The sequence below is a fragment of the Perna viridis genome, chromosome 11 (genome assembly GCF_037379345.1).
Source record: "Perna viridis isolate PV_CMFRI_1.1 ecotype Kerala chromosome 11, ASM3737934v1, whole genome shotgun sequence".
NCBI classification, from domain to species: domain Eukaryota; kingdom Metazoa; phylum Mollusca; class Bivalvia; order Mytilida; family Mytilidae; genus Perna; species Perna viridis.
This window is the reverse complement of record NC_142455.1, coordinates 19,526,708-19,553,465: the sequence shown is the minus strand read 5'-3', so window position 1 is coordinate 19,553,465 and position 26,758 is coordinate 19,526,708. Positions and strand designations below refer to the sequence as shown.

The 26,758-nt window shown below is 32.5% G+C and overlaps 1 protein-coding gene across 16 annotated transcripts in view; it reads right to left on the bottom strand.

The window, feature by feature from the left end:
• LOC148603241 (5'-AMP-activated protein kinase subunit gamma-1-like) overlaps window positions 1-26,758 on the bottom strand; it is a 215,845-nt gene that overhangs the window by 66,374 nt on the left and 122,713 nt on the right. For 14 of the 16 annotated variants that reach the window (XM_088552488.1, XM_088552487.1, XM_088552483.1 and 11 more), the window contains one exon: window positions 2,499-3,026. In XM_088552488.1, the coding sequence (XP_088408614.1) occupies window positions 2,499-3,026 (528 nt within the window). Of the gene's footprint in view, window positions 1-2,375; window positions 2,462-2,498; window positions 3,027-6,229; window positions 8,041-26,758 lie in introns of those variants that run through there. The other 2 variants (XM_088552492.1, XM_088552484.1) reach the window with 2 other exon arrangements.

Sequence of the window (26,758 nt, the reverse complement as noted above, 5' to 3'; positions counted from 1 at the left end):
CATATGTACTGTATGGTTGTAACACATGTGCTTTATGATTGTTACATATGTACTGTATGAATTTAATATATGTACTGTGAAGAGATCATAACAACCAGTCAAAATTGGTAGAAACTATGGAGAATCCATAAATGCTGTATGATACATGTACTATAGATTGATGAGTTCCTCAATGTCATAAAGGGTCAACAGTTTGGTGTGCATGCTTTAACATCCATTAGAGTATGTTTCATATTTTAGGACGATTCACAGGACATTGTTTTGTACTAGACCAACACTCTGAAGCCATACTCTGAACAATATGCTAGCTCACAGAAGCAATAATTTGCATAGAGTTAGACTATCTATCATAATACAATTTTGAGAAAGTTTCCTAAGTCTCACAGTAATTTACTGGACAGAGGTAAATATTCACATTCAGCAGCATGCCTGACACTAAGAGACAGAGGTAAAAAATGTTATGTTGTAATTAATCTGAAAATCAGGTTTTTTCCATCGAATTCATCACAGGGAGAAGGATTTTAAGGAGGTAGACTAAGGATAAGGGACGCAACTCTTACAAATCATTGGAATGTTTGTATTCAGCATTTTACATCAAGCTCATGTAAGCATCAAAGTAACTTGGATTGATTTCATTCTGTTTCAAATGAAAGCTTGATAGGCTTTGGTGAAATTGAACATGATACAAGCATATCCCTAATTTAACAAGTTATGTGCCTTCACCTAGGTCTACCTCCTTAAAATCATAGACTTGAGGTTTGCAGGCCTTAATTAACCTTCTTTTATTCATTAACCTTGTTTTGAGATTAGTTTTGTATGCAACTGGCAATGAATGCTATTGATTACAAAAGAAAATCTACCAGTTTAATATAGAAATATAGCACTTACTAAAAAAGACTGTAACCAAACTAGATTTCAAAGGAAACAGAGTCAAAATCGACTTCCATATCATAAAATGAACGCCTTAAGGAAAATGCATCACAGATACCAGTAAATAGAAATAAAGTAGAGTTATTATGTCATGCAGCCGACAGAAAGACTCCGATTCCGAGTTATTTCAATTTTGAAATCGGATATCAAAGTAATCAATGGCTGTAATAAAGGAGACAAGGAAATATCTTGAAGCTAAATCGACAAATAAAAAAAAATAAAAGTATGTCCTAATATGCAAAAGGGATTGGAACACCTTGGTACAAAACCTAAACAAACTTTGTTAAACACTTCCCAGCACTTAAAGGGTAGTTGTGATGGCAAGATGCTTCAGTAATGCATTTTTGTGAAATAAGTCAAAGGGGCATAACTCCCACATAACTTGAGGGTTCAACTGCACAAGGACATCCTGTATCTTTCCTCCATACCAAATTTCATGAGCTCTTTTTAACTAACCTGTGAATCATGAAATTTGCTGCTGGAAAGTGCTTGATTCACAGGTGGAAGCTGGAAAGTGCTTATTGCCCCCTTCTGACCAACAAATCAAAAATCATTCCAATTTCTGTAACTTTTTAAAAATTTATTGTTCAGATATTACAATGGATTTTTAATACTGTGAAGGAATTTTAATGTCTGGGTGTCAATTTTCTAAGATTGTCAAAGCATCTTAAGTTTGATAATTTTTTATTTCCATAAAACATCCAGGACAATGTCACACCAATGAAACTTCACATACTGCTGAGGTCCCTAAAATGTGAAGAAGGTTTTTTTGCATGAAATCATTTTCATAAATTCTTTCTCAAAAATTTTTATCTGACTTGTTTCACTCAGCATTAACTTCTAGATATGCCCCTGTGACCTGAACTTAAATTCACACTTTGACCATATCACGAAAACTGGTACCCTACCAACAAAATGTTTTTCACAAAAAACATGAGACATTCTATTATACTACACAAAAAATGTCAGTATCAATACATGACCACAACTAAACACTTACAGATACTTGAATACATTCTTAGGTGAAGACGAACTAGTTTTTAGATTTTGATGGATTGATTGATTGATAGTTGGGGTTTAACGCACGAGCAGCAATATTTCAGCTATATTCAGGCAAAAACTGCAAAATGATTTGCAAGTTGGAAGGTCCACCACTGGAAATGATGAAAAATTATTTTTCTGTGAAAAATAGATCAACATTTATACTTAGAAAATCTTTTATGTAATTCACTTATTTTTTTCAAGGTGGATGACAATCAAGCCATAAAATTTATTAAGCATTATAATAATTATCATATATATATATTTTCATCAATATTTACCTGTTTGGCCATCATCTTTCCAGGAAATTTGGTTTTGGAATCAGAATTTGACCGAGCTCTAAATCTTGATATATAACTATCATTCCCTGAGGTGTGACGCTGTATATCTTTATCGATATTTACCTGTTTGGTCAGCATCTTTCTTGGAGACTTGGCTTTAGAATCTGAATTTGATCGAGTTCTAAATCTTGACATAAAACTATCATTCCCTGAGGTGTGACGCTGTATATCTTTATCAATATTTACCTGTTTGGTCAGCATCTTTCTTGGAGACTTGGCTTTAGAATCTGAATTTGATCGAGCTCTAAATCTCGACATAAAACTATCATTCCCTGAGGTGTGGCGCTGTTTCACATGATTGGTTCCTGATGGGGATAATAACTGTTTTTCTAAAATCTGTCCCATTGGAGTATTTGCATGTTTGTCTGTCTGCATATTTGTCAGTGCATCACGTAATTGTGTTTCGTCCATTGATTCCTCCATTTTCACTTGTGGAGTAATTTTTTTTCCTGGTTTTTTAATTCCTGACAAATCTGATTTTGAGCGAGGTCTGAAAGTGTCTAAGAAATTCTGAACTTTTGAAGTACTAGGCGAAGTTTCTTTAGAAGCAGTGTCGCCTGAGTGTTTTCTCTGTCGATCTTTCTTACGAGAGAATAATCCACGCAATCCTGTTGATCCTGACCTTGGCCTAAACTCCCCGTCGGCAAGGTCATTATTGGGAGTCATTTCCTTTACGCCCCCGTCCATCAAAGGCACTGCAAATGCACTTAGATCCTACAAGGAGATAGAACATTAATGCAATAAAACTATATTTACCTTCAATAAGAGCCTATTGTACAGTAAAATCTGTCTAAACTGAACCCCTTCAGGACTTTGAAACTGGTACCATTTAGATAGGTGTCCACTTTACTAAGGTTCAAAGTATATTTAAACTGATATAAAGGGACTTTCAAAAGTGTCTGCTTTAGGCAGGTTTTCAGATTATTAAATGTTTGGTTTAGACAGGTTTTCAGATTAATCAGTGTTTAGGTTAGACAGATTTTCAGAAAACTGTGAGCATTCTTTAGGCGGATATCTCATTTTGTCTTTATGGTGTATGTTGAGGTATTCCACAAAGAGAATTGGATGCATTATTGAATGAATTTCATTGCATGTTTGATGTTTAACTTCATTTATGACCTTACATGTACAATAAATTGGGATAGTTAAGGCCTTATAGAAGTAGTTTAACCCTGACACAGACACACATCTGTCCACAATCAGCAGATGATGGTCAATACATCTGTGTGCCATTATTTTACTTCTTTGAGTTTTATTTTGAAGAAGTATCATCATTCTGTTACCATGAATTTATTACTTTTTCAGAGCATATAACTTAAGAGGCTTGTGTTTACACTTGGTGATCTCTGAAAGTATTTTTGATTTTGTATTCAGGTTATACACTGGTGCATTGGTTGCGTTTCACCATATCAACTGTTATTTCTATTCCAAAACACACAGAAGAAATCATACATTATGAACAAACAGATGTGGAAGCCATATTTTAACCTATGCTATATCTGTTTGTTCAAATAAAGTGATAATGCACAGATATAAAAATAAATATTATATGCAAGTTACAAATGTTTTCATACACAATGTAGTTTATACTTATGGATTTGATCCGGGCTTTCAAAAGAAGTCTCAAATTGAGATTTTCCTCAAATCCTTAAGTTGTTTCTCATTGATCAAGATTTGGGTTCAGGAAGGATTTGAAGGAATCTTTAATAGTTTTCATTAAATTTTTGTCCAGAAACTCTGATGCCAGGCTCACAGATATCCAAAATACGATGAAAGTGATCAGTTAAAACCACTTTTCATCCTAACAATATTGATCAGAATTATGAAAGCATCATTAAAACACAAGGACAACTTTTTCAAGGTCATTTGGTGGATTTGTTTTATTTTCTAAACCAAAAAAAACCAAAGAGATGACAAAAAATGCAATAAAATGATAATTACAAATAAAAATACATATTAGGAGTTTGATGCCTAAATAGAAAACAGATTGATTCACAAAGAAATAAGATTTTCATTATAATCACACCAAACAAACTGTTATGAACTCAGGTCTAAATAACTTGTAATAGAAACAAGATGGTCTCATAAATCATTAACCCTGCATTATTCATAACTAAGGTCAAAGGTCAAGTCAATGACATTAAAGGTCGTTTGGTAATTCTACACATAGTCATTAATCGTAATGATATATTTTCCCTATGATATGACAAAGGCTATACAAATTCAATCCGAATTCAATTTTCACATTTTGGCCTCGTAGACAAACAATACTTATATTAACTTTAGCATGAACAACTGCAGTGCAGGATTAAGAGGGAAGGAGGTGTTATATGGGGTGGGACCCCATCCCCCCTCCCCCACCCCCGCCAACGCCCTTTTTGAAAAAAATTATTAGTTTTATGCATTGTTGGTATGAATGGACAAATTGACCCCTTCCTGGATTCCTTTTCTCTAGATGTGACAAGTGTTTGATCAAGAAAGAAAACATAATTTCTAAACTTGAAAAAATATATTCTGTGAGATTATTTCAAATCTTTGTAAATGTACAGATAAAATAAAATGATAATCTTACCTACATGTATTGTAAAGAAATCCCACCAGCATACATGTAAAGATGTGATATAATATTCTTTCAATGTGACATATGTTGCCAACTTTTTTTTATTAGGTGTGTTTGGTTATCAATTAGTACTATGTGAACATAAATATTATGCAGAGATTATTTCTAGTTCGTTAGAACATTTACATGAAGTCAGCAATATTTGTCTTGCATACTTATTTTTTTTTGTTCTTAATTTTATTTAGAGTTATTCCCCTTATCCCATATATTAAACAAATACATAATCTCAGTGAGAAGTAAAATTTGACTATTTTCATGATGAGCTAAACAAAAATAAAAACTGTCTACCTTAAAAAAACTGACAGATGTAAGCCAGCCCAGCACAACAAAACTATTATTGCAAAAAAATGGGTACCCTTGCAAACCCTTGTTATTGGTGTCCATTAAAACAAATACATGGTGTGTGTACTTTAATTTCTTGTACGAACACTGTTCTTAATAGTTTGTAATATATATTGTGACTTTCAGTAAATATGTATATATGCTCTCCATGCTTTAAAAATAACCAAATTACAAAAAAAAAAACAAAAAAAAACTGACAGATATAATTTTACATAAATATTAGCAATACACTGTTGTAACTAAATCCACTCATTCACTTTGTATTGTTAGAAAGATTTAAGGTTGTAAAAAAAAACCAAAATATGCATGTGAACTGTTTCACAGATGTGGATTAAAAGAGGGCAGAAAAAGGGTAGTAAAATAGCAAGAACTATTAAGTAGAATACTGTGATACAAAACAAACCATTTCCAGGATAACATCAGTCTATCTAAACTCTAATACAACATGAGTGAGCTACCCATGCAAACTGAAGTGAAATTTTGGCAAATTTCCTTTGATCTTTCAAATGTTGGCAATCTAGCACATGTGGCTTTTGACAGCACTTAACATGTAGCTGGGCTATTGGAATGTGTTTTGAGTTTGCCAGACAAGTCATGATTTTTAATCAACAAAGATGCAATATACCAAATACAATCTGTTAACCTAGCAGTGGCATCAGTTTTTATAATTAGGTGGTGGACCTGTAATCATGTAAACTGACAGTCATCTATGAAGACTGAACTAGTACCAGAAAAAAAACTAGCCCCTAACTAAGGTTCAGATTTCAACAGCTCCTAAACAAACAAAACTTCAAATTTTAAAACTTAAAACCCTCCAAATATTGGCTAATGAATTCACTTTCATAACAGAATGAAGCCCTCCCTTCCCATATTATTTACTGTTTATAGTAAACACATACCCACATTAAAAATAAAGATAACAAACAAACAAACCAACAAGAAAACATAGCAATACCTGTTCTTCTTTTACTGAAGGCTCACATTCGTAATTTCCAGTGTTAACTACATAATATTTCCGAGGAGGCTCAAGTCCAGCATACTTTTCAGACATCCAAGTTTTTTCTTGCTGAGTTTTAAGACAGTACATGTACAATCCAGACATGGCGTTAACTCTAACCTTATCTAACTATCCATAGTATTTCTCGATTTACTAATGAATTGTTTTTTTTGTTTGTTTGTTTACTATTTCTCTTTTATCATATATATTCACATAAATCCATTGGAATATACAACATATAGATATTTAATCGTACACTAAGGACCATTTGCCTATAAATCCAAATATCAACTGATGTTACCACACTATGTTATATAATTGTATTAATTTTCCAAAAAAAAATCATCCCATATAGAGTGCATGCGATAGCGTTTTTTTTTTCAATTTCTAGCTCAATAATATTTTGCCTTTTATAAATCTAATGCCAATATGCAAATATAAAACTCGGTCACTATTTGATATTTAATTCATTTCTTTTTTACCGAAATATAACCTGAACAGGTAAATTAACGAAACACTTCCAAACAACCATTTACACATACAGGTATAACACTAATCATAATTAATTGCAGTAGTCACGGCTATTCCAGACGAAATAAATGAAAATATAATGTAAATTGGTCACTTTTTTTTCCTATGAGCTTAGCTGTTGTACCTATTCATGCCCAGGTAAATAAATGAGGCATTTCCTTACAAGTACCACATCTATCACAGTAACTCAAAACTCCCTGATATCAATTCACTAAACAATTCAGAACAGATTGAACGTAACCTTCAATTCCTAAACAATCTATCTGAAGAAATTTTTGAGTAGTCTTTCTGACTTCAGTGTGTACTTTTAACATCAATCTAGAATATTATTTTTAATATGTAATATGAAATGATTTACTTTATCACTGTCGGTTAATACAGCATTCTACAATTAAGTTGTCAGTAAAAATCAAAGCACATATGATTTCCATCTGATAAAACAACACTTTAGTATAGTCAGAAACGCCTTATTATCTCCGATATGCATTCCGTATGCACATGGTAGTATGTTTTCTTAAAAGAAACCAGAACTATACATATCATTCAATATTTATGGCGCTGTTTGGCATCAAAAACAATTTCCTGCTACTCGCAATATCAAATTGCATGAAAATCCATTAAACAATTTTAATTTCAAGAGATTCTTTTCAAATGTTGTCTTTTTCCTTAATGAAACAGTATTCACATCCAAACAATCAATTTAAGGTTTCCTTTCATGAGGTTCTTAAAGCTGTCAACAGAAAACTCCTCTTTCCATTTGAACATAGAAATGTAACTGAAAGTTGAGATTCTAGTAAGCAATATAAATTAGTCCTTGACCTTTCCTTCTCCAAACTTGTCAACAATCTATGTACTATATGATAGACCACAAATGCAGTTCGTAATATTGACTCTCAAGTACCTGTTATTGAACCAACCAAAGGAACCTACGCAAGCCTTACCGATTTTCCTTTGATCACTTGTCAACAATCCAACAGTGTCCAGAAATGCTGTGTGAAGTACACGTGTCTACTACATGTAACAGCTAACACCTGATAATCATTGGTATGAAAACCTTATAGGTTCTTTCCATCCTGTTAATTCCCAAAATTTAAAATTAGTCGATACAAAAGTTCCTCAGACCAAAAGTAAAAACATATTCCCATTAAACTACAGGTGTATCTTAAACCAATGTAGATAGTGTATTTGATCTTGTAGTGACACGAATTCACAAAACACTACAGTATACATGTATTTGACATCTAATGACAAAAGAAGAAATATGACATTTATATATGAATATACACATCTTGTGATTTATGACCCAATTATTTGTGTCTCCCCACACTGTAAAATGTTAAATATAAACAATAGGATGACGAATCCTCTTCACAATAAACGCTAAGTGAAAAATTCCTGTCACTAACCGCAATACAAAAACCAAAATAAAATCTTCTGCTTTGTGGGAACTTCCAGGCATTGATGGTATAACACACACGATTCAGTCATTGGCTTAAATCTCAAGGTGCTTAGACACAGGAAAAGATATGGAGCTTCTCATAAACTAAGCTAGGCTGAATATTCATCACATGACCTTATTTCTGGAGGTTGTTTTCATAATACCAATACACAGGAGTACACATCTTTAGTATAGTGACCAAAAAGTATTTTGAAAGTGTTCCAAAAAAACAATGTTCATTGAATTCTAACAAGGACTTTGCAAAGCACAGTATTTCCTCTCATGTGCTGTAGAAATATCGCCAAATAGGATATGCAGTATATGCACTATAAATGTCCTACAGAAATCAGAAAACCTTCCATCACAATGACAACAAAGAATAAACTATCATTAAAAATTCAAATTTTCTACAGACAGAATGGGACAAAAATGAGTCATAATTAATTGATGAATAATTCAAGAACTTGGCTGATCCAAAAATCTTCCATTGTCCTTTTCTACATGTCATGGGCCTATTATGACTTGATTACTTTGGCTAATGATTGAGAATTCTCCTACTGAGCGAGCCAATGACCATAATGACAGTGGACTTAAAAGATGGAAGACCTACAGATTTAATCATATTATTTACTGCAAATATGATGGAGATTGACAAGAACAGATAAAGTGGTAAAAAACTGAATCAAAGTATCATTTTCTTTGTGGTAATCTGTTTCTGAAAATTTCACATTTTGGTGAAAGAAAAATAATGTTACCATTTGACAAAAATCTTTGGAAATATCATTAAAAAGTTGATTCCGGATACATCAAATTTTAGGAATTTAGAAAAAAAATATGAGGTAAATTCTGGTTTGTTTTCTTTTTTTAAATAGTACCCCTATTTGCGGAGATGGAAAAACCTTTTTAGAACAATGAATTAATTTGAATAATGACTTGCAGTAATTTCTCCCAGATGTAACTACATCCAATTTTCAGTTGCAAAACTCATGGAAAATCCAGTCTTTTTTCAATAGCAGAGATTTAATAATGAAACCCTGAGAACTTCATTACAATAAACTAATTTCCATATCAAACTTATTGACCTTGGTAATTGACCTTGGTAATTTCAAAATGTTCAAAATAACAGACAAGACAGATCATGATTTTGGCATGCTGGACAAATGTATGTTTGGCAAATTCTCAAAACAAACTCTGGAGAATTACAGAAATGAAAAAAAATACTTTGATCAAATCTTTATTTAATATTCTTAACTTATATTTGATTTCTTCCTCATTTCTAACTAAAACAACACACATTTATCAAGTCATTGCCAATTTATTGGGGCACTTCAGAATCTAACAGTGGGGTTAAAATCCTAAAAAGGATGTTAGTCCTATTCAACCATTGTTGCCTCATTTCCAACATAAACCTGCACACATGTATAAAATAAGTGTCTCATCAAGAAATTTATTTTTTTTTTATCTCCTTTTGATTTATTTTTCAAATTTCAAACTCATAATATGTTTTAGTTTAACTAGAAATACTGTGAGTGTGAGAAAGATAGATTGAATATCACAAAGTATATACCACCCATTTCAAATAGAGTTAAATGCAAACAGTAAAATATTATAACTTCAATCATTTCCCATTGGAGGTCTCCCACAGTCCCCATTCCTTCATACACATATACAAATGATGCCAAACATTCCTATAAAATTTCATCAAAATACCTCAAGTAGTTAAGGAGGAGTTGCATTAACAAGAAATGTGGACATACAAACAGATAGACAGATTCCATATCCCTACAAACTTTATTACACTCTCCCAGGATCAAGGCCAGTGGTCCTTTTCACAACAAATCGTAAGTGTAAAATTAGTAGTAAGTTATGATGTCATAGTAAAAGTATTGTGACGTCTTAACTTATGACTAATTTTACATTTCCGATTTTTTGTGAAAAGGACCACAGGATTGTTTAACAACTGCATTACTTACCATGGAACAAAACAGACTCTCCAAAGTTCAAGAACATTACACAGACTTGCTAATGAAACATTCTTTCTAACATTATTTCTAACATATAAATAGCTTAATATTACCATATGGTGCAGTCATTGTGCAGTACACTGCAGTTATTATATTCAAATAATCTCCTATAAATATCACTAACATATAGTTGTCAACTTATTTCCTATAGCCTGCTACACAATTTTATAATCTTAGCATAAAAAATCTAATTATGTACTTTTAAAGGGACATTGACCTTCAAGAAGAGGGCTGCTTGGGCATAGGGACCTCGTTTTATGAAGGAAATGGCAATTCCTTTGAAGACCTGATATCTTAAACATTAGGCGACACTTTAAACAGATCGCATCTATTGTAGCACTCTAATAGTAAGAAATGACCAAACTAAATATACATAAAATTTCAAATATGAAAAAATGGGTAGGCTCACTGTAAACCTACATTTTTCTACCCATAAGTTAAAGTGTTATCAAATTGTTAAATTAATTTTTCAAAAGCTTTATCTGAGAACTGTGAAAGTACTTTAATTCATGGATACCAATTTTCGAGTATTAGGGAAGAAACAAAAGTTCAAAGGTTCTTGAATTTGTGGTTTTAAGGTTTTCAGTATACATCAATCGATGGAAATCTCCTTTTTGTTGGGAACCAAATTTCATGGTTCGGCCTTCCCACAAAAACCACGAAAACAGGTACCCTACGAACAACAGTACTTTCATAGTACCTTATAATGTAACCAGATAGATTTGATACCAAAGCCATTTATTATTAAACCAGAAAGATGGACTTCAACACAGATCAGTAAAGTGGAAAGAACTTCCATCCACCCTCTTCACCAAACATTAATAAGCCAAAATGACTTGCTTGTATTAAGCAATTAATGAACAAATTAACAAGTATTTGATTTCCTGTCAAATTTGCAATGCAAAGTCCTGCAGAAGGAACGACCAAAAATTTGCATCGCAAATTTGACAGTTCTAATATGGTTGGGAATTTTTCAGACCCTTCTATAGCCCTTTAGTCATTAATCAATTAAAAGTTTGACACTGAAACAGCTGTATACAGTCAGAATTTCCTACCAACAAATTGACCAGCTGATTTTCTTATGCACTTTGCTATAATATACACAGTGTGAGGTTAAAGGTACTTTTAGCTAGTCTGTAATTCACATCAAGTATCTAGAAGATTTTTCTTTGACATAGCAATCAAATAAGATTTCTACTTGGTAGTACTGATTGCTAGAACATGATGTGATAAATTGACTTGCAAATACATCTGATTGCTGTACCAGTATGTGATGGATTCACCAGTTTATGAATCAGACTTAGGAAGTATAACCCATGTTTCATTCCTTCGATTTGACCACTGAACAAAGGGAATCTGAAACAGAGTTTGCTATAAAAACCAAAACCAAACCAAAAGAATGCTGCAACATATGTCTCAACTTATAACTAATGTAAAAATTTGTTAAGACAAAATCTCTTCACCAGTAACAAAAGATGAAAGACACAGAACTCTCATCAGGAGACAAGGTCTATTAAGTACAATTTCAACTTGTTCAAAGTAAAATTTTAAATTTTTGAAGAGGAAAGTACCTCTGACTGATAGACACTTAACTCTTGTCAGGAAATTAAGGTCTATTAAATACGATCTTGACTTGTCAAAAGTAAAATTTTGACTTTTTTTTGTTCAATAAAGTACAAGAGTAATCAAGGGAACCAAGGTTATAGCGGTAATCAAAAGAATGTAATCCAGGGAAAAAGACCAGATGTGGACAACAGACATACACAGCAAAGAACATAAAGTAACTAAAATCATACATACAAAGTAACAAAGGCAAATGAGCAACTCGGACTCCACTAAAAACTTAGAGCATGGACCAGGTGCACTGGTAGGGTAAGCATCCTCTGCCTTTCTAGAAACACCTGCCGAGTTGCTCATAAAGGTCAATTCTGGGGTAGATGAAAGAGGAAAGGAAAACTATGACATGTTCTGCAATGACTAACCTCTAATTTATTTATTCAGATTTATGAAATGGATACATGAAACTGATGTTGCCAGCTACAAAGGTTCACATTTAATCATTAGATAATCTCAGAAACAGCATCTTTAAACAAAAGAAAATATCATTGTATATTATTTTGGGAAAATTTCTGGATCTATATAAACCCTGTGAAGTGAGTCAGTACACATGTTAACCTGATTCTAATGTTTATGCATTATGATGATGACAAATGTTCATTTCTAGTAATTACAACACTAACAGATGGTTAAACAATAATAAGCTACCAGGAAGTATGTCTCTATGGAATTAATGTGTCATGATATTGGAACTTATCAAAAGCACTTTATCACAGTCCCTAATTTAAAATCTGTGTTTTGTCAATAATCTGTAATCAAATTATGAAGACTTGCAATTTAAGGAATAAAAAACAGTTCACTATCACTTTTGCCTTTTACCCCTCCTAGTGCATTAAGGTTGCCTACAAGTTGTCTCCATTTCACCCTGTCCTGGGCTGTTCTTTCCAGTTCACTTCAGTTCCTTCCCAGTCTTTTCATGTCTGCCTCCAAATCCCTTTTCCAATTGTGACAGGGTCTACCTCGTTTACTTTTTCCTTGAGAGCTCCACATAAGGGCCTATCGTATGATGTTGGATGGTGGTTTCCTCAGTGTGTGCGTACCTATCTAAAATGTCTCCGTAGAAGCTCTTGGTCTACTTGTTTTTGTTTAGTTGTATCCCATTATTCTGCTTAGCTAATTGTATTTGGCCAAAAGATATGGGAGATGCATCTCAAACATGTATTTATGTGAATGTCTTGTATTCTTTTGACTGTAGTGACAGTGGTCCTCCATGTTTAAACACCATACAACAAGACTGCCTTGACACTGCTGTTAAAGAACTGAAGCTTTGTGCGTCTTTGCAGATCTTTGGAGCTTTATTTATTTTCTACAGGTCTTACTTTAAACTTAATTCCAGAATATTTATTTCCAAAAATTGCTAGCCCCCCCTCCCTCTTTTAGAATCCAAAGGATTAACTCTTCAATAACAAAAAATAATCCAATGTCTACAATTTTATAATATGATAAAATATCTAAACATGCTAAAAATAGGCCCTAACATTATTGGAGAGTCATGTATCAATTAAGTATTTCCTGCCCACCATGATGCTAATGACCATAATATCTGTCTGTAAATCTACCATCATCATCACCACAGGACCTGCTTCTTCTGTAAACATGGGTCAATGTCACACAGGTTCAAACAGGTCAAGTAGATATAGTTCATAAGGTTCAGTTTTTATGAAATCTAAATGCAGGTAAGAACCTTTGATGTAAAGTGAAATCACTACCAACTTATAAAGTAGAAAAATGTATTCTTAAACAGTATCAATTTATGCTTCATGGCTAAGTTAACCAACAATCACCATGTTTTTTTCTTCATTTTTATACTTTCAAATTGTCAAATTCCATGTATCAGTGATGGATTTAAGGGTGGTTTCTGGAGATCGGAAATTGGAACCCTATCTCCTTCTCCATTCTGTCAAATTTTTGTTATTTAATTTTGTGCAAACTTGTGCCTGGAATTCCCTGTTTCCAAAGTCTTCGGATCCACACCTGAGTTAATTGTGATCAGGATACTATAGCACCATCTTCAAAGTTGATCAGGAAAACAATATTAAGTAGCAGTCTTTATAAAAATCAGGCAGGAGGTGATTCATGCATGTCAAAAACCCACCAAATTCACTTTTATATCTGGTCCAGAAACAGCTATAGACCATATAAACAGTCTTAGTTTTTCATTTGGGTGTTGCACTTTAGAGATAAAAATTATATAGATTGTACATGAAATTAGCACTTTGCAAGAGTTATCATTCTTGATTTGGTTTGATCTGGTTGGTTTTAGTGGGAGATTGAAGTGCAGTTTTCTCAAAAGTAGATCTAAATACAGAAAGGACTATTGTCACATAAAAATATAGCATATGCATACCGAAATAACATTGTTTGTTCCATGGGTTTTTCTACAGCATGAATCACTATACCATGAGCCGTGTCTGAATTTTATATGGACTGGTACTTAACTTACAAGTATACTACTAATACATGAACCAAATAATGTGGAACTATTTGTAAGATTGATTTTTTCTTGGAGAGAACCTACATGATGCTAACACAGATACATTAAGATGTAAACTGTTTATTTATATAGAGGAAACAATTTTTTAGCAGTTACATCATACCAAGCCCCCAAAACAAATAATTAAAGCACCTGGACTGCTTCAGGGGCTTGGTATGATGTAACTGCTAGGAAAGTGTTTCTTCTATATAAACAAACACATAAGTACATTTTTTTTTTTTTAGCAAAAACAGCTTTACATTTATAAGGGGGTGTTCATGAACCAGACCAAGATTATATTTAGAGAAGTTTTAATTGATAAATATAACATGATATATGGGACTAGACTTGTCAATGACTGTTTAAATCAATGATCTAATATTTAAAGGCATTGACCTTTAGGAACACAAAGGTTACCAAATTTAATCAAGGTCAATAGACAGAATGTGAAGGACATGTGTATACCTATTGGTCATTTAATAATTTAGGTTGATACATGGATTAGTCTGATTGTGCTTAAAGGTTTTCACAGCTACTTTGAACTTCAACAAAAATGTTTATTTTTTTCATTTAGAATGCTTTTATAATTACATGTAACTACTTCAACACTTTGGTCTGAAGGACAGTTAGATTTTTTGTGATGAAAGAGGTGACAGCATTCCAAGAAAAAACTTGTATATATACACATGTGCGCCATTTACATACCTTAATGTGCAGCCTTTACACTGTCATGAGCACTCCTTACATACCTACTCATGTGCACCCTTTACACACCTTCACATGTGCACCCTTTACATACCTTCACATGTGCACCCTTTACACACCTTGATATGTGCACCCTTTACACTCGTTCTCATGTGCACCCTTTACACACCTTGATATGTGCACCCTTTACACATCTTGACATGTGCACCCCTTACACTCCTTCTCATGTGCATCCTTTACACACCTTGTCATGTGCATCCTTTACACACTTTGTTATGTGCACCCTTTACACATCTTGACATGTGCACCCTTTACACTCCTTCTCATGTGCACCCTTTACACACCTTGATATGTGACCCTTTCCAAATATTGACATGTGCACCTTTACACTCCTTCTCATGTGCACCCTTTACACACCTTGACATGTGCACCCTTTACACACCTTGTTATGTGCATCCTTTACACACCTTGTCATGTGCACCCTTTACAATAAAGTACATTGAAACCTGTCTTAAACAGAACCCTTGATAAACTAGTAACCAGTGTAAACCATAAATATTCTAAAGTCACTTCATATTAACATGATTCAATATTCAATTGGAGTCTGTGTAATCCAAACCTGAGAAATCCCTCAGTCCAAATGGGGTTTGGTTTAGATGGGATATAATACTATAGAAGAAAATAATATAGCCTAAATTATATTTATATATCATATAGCAGGGTTAGGCAAAACGGTATACAAAAAATTTTGACCCTTATTATCTGGGGGATGCTTAGTTTTGCAAAGTACTCAAAGGCCATGCAAAAAAATTGCCTGCTATCAGACGTGTATATATATATATATAGTATTTATATTAAATCTTAGCCTGTCAGACTATGCCTGGAATCAATTGTATGTTTTGGGTTGTTGTGATGCCTTGCTCAGCCAGAAATATTAAGATAAAAAAATTCATATTATGTTATAAAAACCTCAAGCACATCCTTGGATATAAAGAATGACAAAAAAAATTTGACATGCCTCTTAACTTTGTTATAAAGACAGAAAAATAATTTGAACCTTTCATCCCATTTTCAATGTGACGTCACACTCAAATTTAATTGGTCAATTGAAGGAATTTGAACTGACTGGAAGCCATTCTGAACTACCAAGTCCATATGCCGAGATGGAAAAAAAATCATACTTTTCAATTGTAAATATCTTTGAATATAAAAATTAATATTAATATGCTTTGGATTATCTGTTCAAAAGATGGTTTAAAAGAAGAATTTTTACCAACAAAGAAGATAGCTGCTGTAGAATAAGAATAAGCTTTTGGGGTTGTAGGTATGTTAACCAAAGGCACATTTGAAGCTTCACCTCGCTACACCTCCTAGATCTTGAAGTGACCGGATGTTTGGAAAAAAGAAAAATAAAAAAACAAAAATTCATCCAACATTTCTGTCACTAAAAATGGCTTCATGAATGAATCATACAGTTATATTAGTAACTGCAGTATAATCCAATGGAACTTAACACTTCAACCAGCCATTTATATCCATCATTAATATTCATATTTGTTATCTTTTCTGCCTTCAAAGTCTTTGAAAGTTTAGTGTAAACATGTTTACAACTAAGGGGGTTAAAAGAATAATAAAATCTTTTCCTGTATTGACACAGTGTAATGATCCCATGTTTAATCTATGTCTTTTAAACCCAAAGTTCAAGGATAAAAAAATTGAAAAGATAATGGAAAATTAAAGACAAGAATCAATATAGATATTTTTGACAGGAAAAAAAAACACTGGTAATTTTTTACTTAGGAAAGATACATAATATGTTGATAAACAAACTACTTGAAGTACAATGCGTAGTGGAGTTCAAGGTCTTTAAATTGTAAAACAAATTTTTTTTTCCTTACAAAAAACAGAGGACATTGGTAACACAGTTTTGACAAGAGGTCTTCTGATTTTTAAACACAACCTGAAATAAATCCTGTAAGGTACTGTTGTGATTTTGAGTTATCTTTCTTTACTGGTACCATAGGGAAGGTCACCATAACAGCTATTTACTCTTTTTCATTTACTTTTCCCAGATAAAGAGTCTGATATATTGAAGTAAAAGATCAATATTTCCAAGGAGCCTGAATCCTTCAAATCTTTGGCAATAAGCGGAACCTTATAGACACAGAAGCCAGCAGAACATTGCCAGTGACCATCCCAGGCTTCATTATTACCTTACAATCCTTTAAAACTTCTTCATACAAAAAAATTGCACAATAAGTTCAAAAAGAGTCCAACTTTAAAGTTGAAGATTCTGTTTGCTCTGCCTGCCATCTTGTTCAAAGGATTTTTATCCATACTACATTCTAGTCAAGTTTTTTTAGAAGCATAACAAAGTGATAAAGATTTATATAGACATCTGACAATCTAACATAAAAAGATATATTCTTGGATTTTTTATTCTGGTAAACTCCAACACAATTATTCCCATCCAAATATATGAATATGTTTGTACTACATGATCTAGCAAGAATAACTTGATTTCTCAACTTTGACATACAGGAGAACATTGATGTGTAGAACTCTCACATAACTCAAACCAATTCCGAAGTGCCAGCAAAACTCCCCTTACTCCAATACAATTTTACTTGGATGACTTAACTCAGATAACTGAAAGTTTTCAATCAGTCCCCTCAACAGGACTTCAAGGTTAATTAACCCAGATGTCTCCAAGTCAACTAATTAGTCAGGAAACAGATGCTTTATTGCATACCATGATCAAAGTGTATTTTTTTTACAATGATAAGCATGGCTTTTGAAATTATTTATTGACACATAGGAATTCACACTAACATTGACACTGGACAATTAATAAAAATTAAAAAATACAGATGAATTGTAAAGGTTTCTGAACATTTAATTAAACATCAAACAGACAATAGTAAGTGTATTTCAATGACTACATTCTTTTCGCTAGTAAATCTGTAATTTCATTGTAGTAATGTAGAGCACATTGCTTGAATTTACTGCTTATTGTGAGTCATACAAAGCATGTTATAAACTTATGACGTTTTCGATGTTAAAAATATGAAACGGAAATTTTCCTAAAACATTCTATGCCATTCAGTATTTAAAACATAATCTATAACACACAAAATAATATCTTCAATATGAAACGCAAGACATCACAAAGTACCCAGTAAAGTGAAATACATGTACACGTACAACAAATGATGTACATGCAGAAACAATCATTGACCAAACTATTTCTGAGTTACACTCAAAATTGGATGACTCAAACCTTGCATAACTCAAACATTTTTGCCTGGTCCCTTCCACTTCAACTTAACAAGGTTCGACCATATAATCATCTTTTCTAATACCTTCCATTTTAAAGTGGGAAGTATATAGGGATCGCAGTGTCCGTCTGTCTGTTTGTCAGTTCAGGTCCTTTTGTTAGCAAAACGCAACTTATTTGATACAGTTTTCACCCCAACTATTCATCACAGCCACATGAAATTTTGACATAAGCTTATTATGTAATACAATGGAATTAATTTCAGACCAAAGCAACATTAACTTCCTGTTTGATGACTTTACTTCTTAAAAAATGGCTTGATAACTCCAGAACGATCCTTAGGAATTATCAATTCAATATGACATTAAACACTTCAATGGATTTTTGACAGAAAAAAAATACAACATTGAATAGCATAAAATAACAATTCAGTTATAAATTGATCCAACAACAATTTACCACAAAAGGTGTCAGACAACTGTATGACCAATGAAAAATAAAAATCATCCAAATCCTCTCAGCTTCCATTAATAACCTTTCAAATGTCATTACAGTCCATTAGATTTATATCAGGTTCATATCTTAAAAAACAGATCTTATTTCCTAACTCTGACCATTAAATTACCGATAGTCTACCATGAAAATACTAGAGCCCATTAATATCACCAAATCAATATAAAGCTTTTAGTAAGGTACAAGTTATGAATATAAAAGATACCCAGAGATAATCATATTCTTCTGAGATTTCCATTGACCTTTTGTAGTCTTTGATCTTGCATTCAAATGTGAGGAAGTCATTCCACTGTAGCTTGAAGATACCAGAAGAATTGGTACCAATACATTAGATTTATGACAATAGGAACCAAGTCAGAATACTGTAGCCAGATGAAGATACCAGAAGAATTGGTACCAATACATTAGATTTATGGAACAAAGTCAGAATATTATTACAGAGTATTAGGTAATAGCAAGGAACTGCTGTGCTGTAGAGATCTCATACATGTACAGCTATTGTAGAGAATCATAGATATTCCACACATGTACACCTATTGTACAGAATCATAGATATCCAACACATGTACACCTATTGTACAGAATCAGATATCCAACACATGTACACCTATTGTAGAGAATCAGATATCCCACACATGTACACCTATTGTAGAGAATCAGATATCCCACACATGTACATCTACTGTAGAGAATCAGATATTTCACACATGTACACCTATTGTACAGAATCATAGATATCCCACACATGTACACTTACTGTAGAGAATCATAGACATCCAACACATGTACAGTTATTGTAGAGGGTCACATGGTTTCACATGGGTCAAAGGCAGAAATGGGAGAATTTCTTTAAACAGGAAGTAGACAGTCCTGAAATCATATCCAACCATATGGGACCTGTACCTGATGCTGGATACCAAAAATCAAGGTGCTGCCATTAGAAGTTGCGAAGAAACTGAAATGTGTTACAAAAATGATTTCCCCCCCTTGCTTGCTTGACCACCATTCACTATATGTGTCATAAAAATGATTTTCCCAAACAAAGGAAAACAGATGATTTCAAAGGTTTTTTCACTTCAAATCTTCCAGAGTCCCTTCATAGTTCTCATTTAAGGTTAGAAAACACCAAAATTATCTCATTTAACTGAAATATAACTACAATGGCAATCGAAGTGATTCAAGATGGAGTCCAAGACAATAGATTTCTAAGCCAATCAAACTCTGAGAACAAAAAAGTCACTAGTGATGAGAACATGTTTTTCCACACTGGTCAAGCTGTATGAAAATTAAAGCAAAATTAGAAAATAGTAAATTCAAAACTTATTCCAGACAAGTTTATCAGCATGGAAGTCACAGTATAAAAGTGACAAACCAATTCTGGTAGCTAAGAATACAACTTGAAGAAATTTTTACCATACAATAACTAAAAATGGTTCATGGATACCAACTTATAAATCTACTACAAGTAACTGAGAATTCAAACTTCAGATTTCAGATTGAAGTTTTAGCCTTCGTTAATACACATTTAATGGAACCTGACAATGTGGTTTTCAATATTGACTTTGTAATGAAATTGATAATCAATTCATAAAGAATTCACAAAAAAAATTAATAATACTGTAGATAGTTTTTAAAGTTTCATGATAATCAGATTGATTACTTGGCCCCTAATATTGACCTAATTTAAAGATTACGAAATTCAACCTTCAACAAGCCATTTTTTTTTTTGCATAGTTATGAATTAAATACATGTTATACCAAAAGGGGAAAAATAAATTGTCCTTACCTTGGATTTATGCCTACCCACATGTAGACTTTTGAACATTTTTATCAACTTACAAAACACCTCTACAAAGTTTTACTCCATACAGAAAGACTGTGTTTCACTATATTTAAATATTCCATGAAGGACACTTAATCAGTTTGTAACACAATGTGTAAAATTTGATCGAAACTAATCCATGACCAAATATCTGTCGTGTTTACACTGACCCAACATTTCACCTTTTGTCATCTGATCTTTAAAGCTTTTACTTACCTGAAAAAGAGAGAAAAGATTAATTAAAATTTGTACATAAATATCAGCAATCAATGTCTACTGCCACTAAAAACAAACAAATTATAAAAGGTTTTTGTTAAACAAACATAGTGATCACAAAGACGTGGCCTGGCTATACACACAGAAACCCATTGTAGTTTTATCATATTTTCACTTCATTTGAGCTAATAAATTCAGCTGCAGAGCATCATATGAAGTTCAACAAAAACATACACATTAAATATTTAACAATGCAACTTTTCATATTATAACTCATTGCTTCATCTGTGAGTCTATTGATAGTACAAAAATGTCATTTCCTGATAAACTTAATAAACTCTATTTATCCCCAACCCCAGCCCACCTCCCCCCCCCAAAAAATAAAAAATAATAAAATAAAAAATAATGGCTTTTAGAAATCTTAAAGTCATCAGTCTACTGTAATTTCAGAAGCAATCACTACTTCTTAAATCAAGTTCATAGTTGCATAATTTACAAATTTACAAAAACTTCATTGACATTGAGCACATTAATAGAAAAAAAATCTATAATGCAGGGTTTTTACCAATCACTAAATTTACAATTTAAAAAAAATCTGTGTTACCGATATCCTAACAATATAATATAGTGATACTCTGTATTGTGCCACAGTATGGTAGAAAAAATCATGAGTGATTTAGATCTAAACCAATCACAATCATAGATTACATAAATGTAATTTGGTATTACACAGATTGGTCATATTTCCAATTTTCCTGTGATTTCGATAAATCACTCTCAATAGGAAGTTATGATAAGACGATAACTCTTTGATCAAAATAACTCAAGTGTACAGACACAGATACCACCAACCTTGTTACTTATATCAATTGTAACAGGAGGTTACCAACATCAGATCTATAATTCCATACAATTCAAAGCACACATATGAAAACTGATTGTTGCACATGCTTGTCCTTCTAAACAAGCGTTTCAAAATTTAATATGTACAGATTCTTTAAACAATTTACATTTTTATTATAACATTCCCCCTTCCACATGTCACTGGAAGGTATATGGTGATCATAGTGTCATGATGTCCATGCATCTGTTCTTCCATTCACTACTTTTTGTAGTTTTATTTTCCACTACATATCAAAGCCACTTGATATTTTAACACAAGTTTTATATAGGTATGCAATATTGTTGGATCTGATTTCAGACTGAAGCAATATTATGTTTCGTCTTTTTGACCATATGGTTACTGGGTAGAAGAGCGGGGGTATCCTTAAGTGAGCTCTGCTCAAAGTTTTTCTACTTTTTTCCTGTTGCTTGATTATAAATTCAACTAATCAGTCAGCCATTCTCATAAGTCACACCACATTTTGACTGCTACATGTCATGAAACAGGAAATTCAAGATTTTTATAGGAAAAAAATATGGTATATGGTGAAAAACAACCAAATGCACCAGCATATAATCTAAATACAAAATAGTAAATACTTTCAGAGATCACCAAAAGGTCTTCAATAAGTGTAAACAATTCCAGTGGTTATCTAATAGAATACAACAACTAAAAGTAAAATTTGTTTTGTTTCTGTGTAATCCAACCATAGTATATTGCTTTGGTAGAACAGTAGACAATTATTTAACTTAAGGTAGTAGACCTGGGGTAAGGGACACAACTCTTAAAAATCATTGGAACGTTTGTATTCACCATTTTATACCATCTCATGGCAGCATCAAAGTAACTGGGTTTGATTTCATTCTGTTTCAAAGAGAAGCTTGAGAGGCTTTCATGAAATTGTATATGATACAAACATATCACTGATTGAAAAGTTATATCACTTACCCCAGGTCTACCTCCTTAATCAGTGTTGTCCAAAAAATAGGGTATCCAATGTTCTACATGAAGCAGACCCATTAAATACTCTACAATAGGGTCAAGAGATACAACCACAACATATAAGAATGTTAACTATAGAGAAGTAGGGAAGATCTTGGAATATTTGTAACTGCCAAAATTGACAAAACTAAAATAACAGTTTCCTTTCATGAAGACAAACATTATGCCAAAACAATATTAAATCCTCTTATGCATTTTTGAATTTTCATATGAGGTCTGGACCGAGAAACAAGCAGACAGCTGAAAATATGTCCCTAAAAAGGCAGGCTTACAAAATGGCTGTAATCCTAAATCCAATGCATATTATTTTGGTGGGTGTAAAATTTAAAAGCAAAAAGGTATACAAAAAAATTTTGATTGAAGTTCCTGAATTGCACTGAGTACTGAAGCCCAATGTAAAAAATGTTGGCCTTTCTGGACTAAAATATGCAAAAATTAGCAACCGGCAAAAATTATCCACTACAGGTTTTTCATTAGTGATGGAAAGGTTATGTATTGTGATATGTGTAAATAATACTCCCATTATCTAATACTGTCAAAGACACCAAGCATTAGAAACTTAACATCCTAGCCTAACACAATCTGAAACCGTCTCACACATTAAATTAGTATAATGTTTATGTAAAGTAATCAATTCAATAACCGTCAAAGAGAATGAGCTGAAATAGCAGCATGAAAATTCAAGCTTTTATATGAAAACTTCATGTCCAATCACACTCAAATTACACAAAATTTCTTAAATTGTAGAAGTAACAGAACAATAATTGCTGGCATAAAGAATAGTGAGCTGTCAGAGATGTAACAAATGATCAATTAGTGTTCCATAAATAAACAACAAATATCCACAATCCCAAACAACTCTAAAACAAGTCTGATGATTGCCAGATACTGTTCAAAGATAGAAAGCCATTCCCTTTCAGTTTCAGTAAAATCTGTCATGATCAGTAGAAATCCACAGAAAAATCAAATACTGGCTCCACATGAAAAGAAATAATTAGAAAGAGGCTGATCTGTCTTTCTTGTTCCCAATTCCAAAAGATCAGATTGTCATGGAAATTCATGAATCAGAGATTTACAACAGTGCAAGAAACAGAACAAAAACAAAGTAGCAGCTGTTCAGGCTGATTACTGATACTTCACTTGACAAGATCAGTCTTAGAGACAGGTACATGTACATGTATGTCCAATAATAACAAAAACAAAGATTCTGTAAACCAACTTATTTTAGCTAATTCCAGAGCAAGAAAATACAAGTCATTGAAATATAAAAGCTGAAATAAATGTTGTTGCAATACTTGAAATAAAGACTAACCTAACACATAAATATACAACACATATATATTGATAGAAAATATCAAATTTATTTGACAAGCTTTAGAAACAGTCAGATCACGAGGGTTTCCCGAGCTAATCTGACTGTTTTGGAGTGAATACAAATAAATATATTGATATTTTCGACAGTGTTCATGTCTGTTTTTATCCTGCAACTACATTTTTAAAATAAACATGCAAAATTTGCCAAAAAAAGTATATTTTTTTCAGCAATCTTTTGAGCGCAGTGGTTAATACATACACCTTTAAACTCGTTACCAGTTTCCTGTTTTTGATGTTGCTCATAAATGAAAAGGTAACCAGGAGATATTATTATGCAGTGGCGAAATAAAGCTCTGCGTTATTCAACACTCTTTATTTGTATAGTAGAAAGCCTAGATGTAGGTTAAAATTTACATTAAAAAAATACCTAAACGATGGCTCTCAAATGTAAACAACAGACTTGTATAAAAAGACTCAACATGTGAAGCAAGAATACCAGTGATCAATAAGAGAAATCCAGAATGAACTGCCAATGTGATCTATAATTACATATCAGCATGTCAATGTCACTAAGAATAAAATAATTATAGATGTAAAATATTAATAAAAAAAAAAGATTATCAATATCAGTGGGGATTCAGAGGGGGGTGCAGGCAGTTGGCACCTCCCCTTTTTATTGAAAAATTTGTCATTTTCATGTGTAAAATTTGCAAGAAAATGGTAAATAATGTCCTACCACCACCACCCCCTTTTCAAAGTGTCTGAATCCAGCCCTGAATAGAGTGAACATCGATCACGTATGATAAAATGTCTTTTATTATTTCAATATTTGCATGTCATAGCTAAAGAACTTGTTCACAGATATATCTACCCAAAAGCATCATCATTTATAATGCGCCTGATCAATAAGACAAAATACAATACTTTACATATAACATACAGAGCTAAACATAGCATGCTGGGATTCTGATATTTATCATTGTTCCTCTAGGACTTAAATGAGAAAAAAAATATTGTTTTCTATGCCCAGAGATTGTAGTCTATAGATGTACATAAAATATCAATACAAAAAGGCAAGAGATTGTAGAACAGGAGTCTATTGAACCTGTTACCCCCTTCTCTACTGAATATCAATCCATACTTAACAATAATTTCATGGAAATGAATGGTTAAATATTGTCCAGCTGATTAGAGTCATACTGAGTGGTTTTCCTTGTTTAGAGGGAGTAAAATCATATAAATGCAGTTATGATTGATTGAATTGGTTCTGACAAGATTTCATATTTTACAAAGGCAAAAATTCATGTGAATTCAGCTTCAAGTGAAATTCATATAAGTTTTCATATACGTAATAAGTTTATGTGAAATTTAAAACTTATGTGAGATTCACAGAAATTTCATATCAAGGCTTCTCTTCACATGAATTTCACATGATCACAAAATTTTATCTGCTCATCAGATGAAATATATTGGTCTGTCATACTACCATGTGATGCTTTTGTAAGGCAGGAGTGGTGGCAGTGGAGGGGGTGTTGTTTAGGTGTTCAATGGAAAATTATCATTAATCAGTAGAAACAGAAGACTGGTGAGCCTAATATTTCCATTACATAATGTTATAATTCACGTACTGCAAACATACTAATTTTTGCTAATTTCACATTGGGCAGAAAATCGTGAAAAATAGTACCCACAAAATTGATTTTATACACTTTTAAATGTTAACCATTTTTTGAAACCACGAAAATACCCGTTAATGTGTTCACCTGACAGAATCCGTGAAAATTAACAACCTTGAAAATTAATATGTTAACAATATACAGTCACTAAACAAGATTCTTAATACATCAAAATTATTGAAAATTATAGTTTTACATCAAAGTTTTGCTTGACATTTTCCAACCTTTTGCAAAAAAAAAAAAAAACTGATATTGCAACAGATCACTTGTATTTTGTTTGTTTTCAACACAAAAAGAAAACCCAAAGTAATCTTACCTGGTCAACTACAGTGTCCACTAGTGTCTCATTAATATGACATATAATTCACTGAAAGACATGTCACTTTAACTATAACATGGCACAGTGGTTTTATTAACATAGAAAGGTTTTTGATATAGGAGTTCACCAAGCATAAAATGGTTTACTTCCTCAGTGAAGAATCATTCAACAGAACTTGATACAATATAAAAAAGGCCAGCCTTAAGACTATGTTTGTTTCCCCTTTCGAATTCATGTCTGAAAGTTTTGAGTAGGTACATGTAAGTAAGTTCAGATGAATAGATGTATTACATGTAGGTAAGTTCAGATGAATAGATGTATTACATTTTGGTAAGTTCAGATGAATAGATGTATTACATTTTGGTAAGTTCAGATGAATAGATGTATTACATGTAGGTAAGTTCAGATGAATAGATGTATTACATGTAGGTAGGTTCAGATGAATAGATGTATTACATGTAGGTAGGTTCAGATGAATAGATGTATTACAAGGCTTAAACTGTTTGGAAACAAAAATGAATTCTCTGTTACATACATATAACATACAGTTTATATTTTTTATAGAAAGAAACCTCATTTCTGGTTTAAATAAAAACCTGCATATAAAAAAAAATATTCTAAATTTCTAGTCTGACTTTCCTGTTACTTCAGTCTTTAATTTTGACTGTCACAGAAAT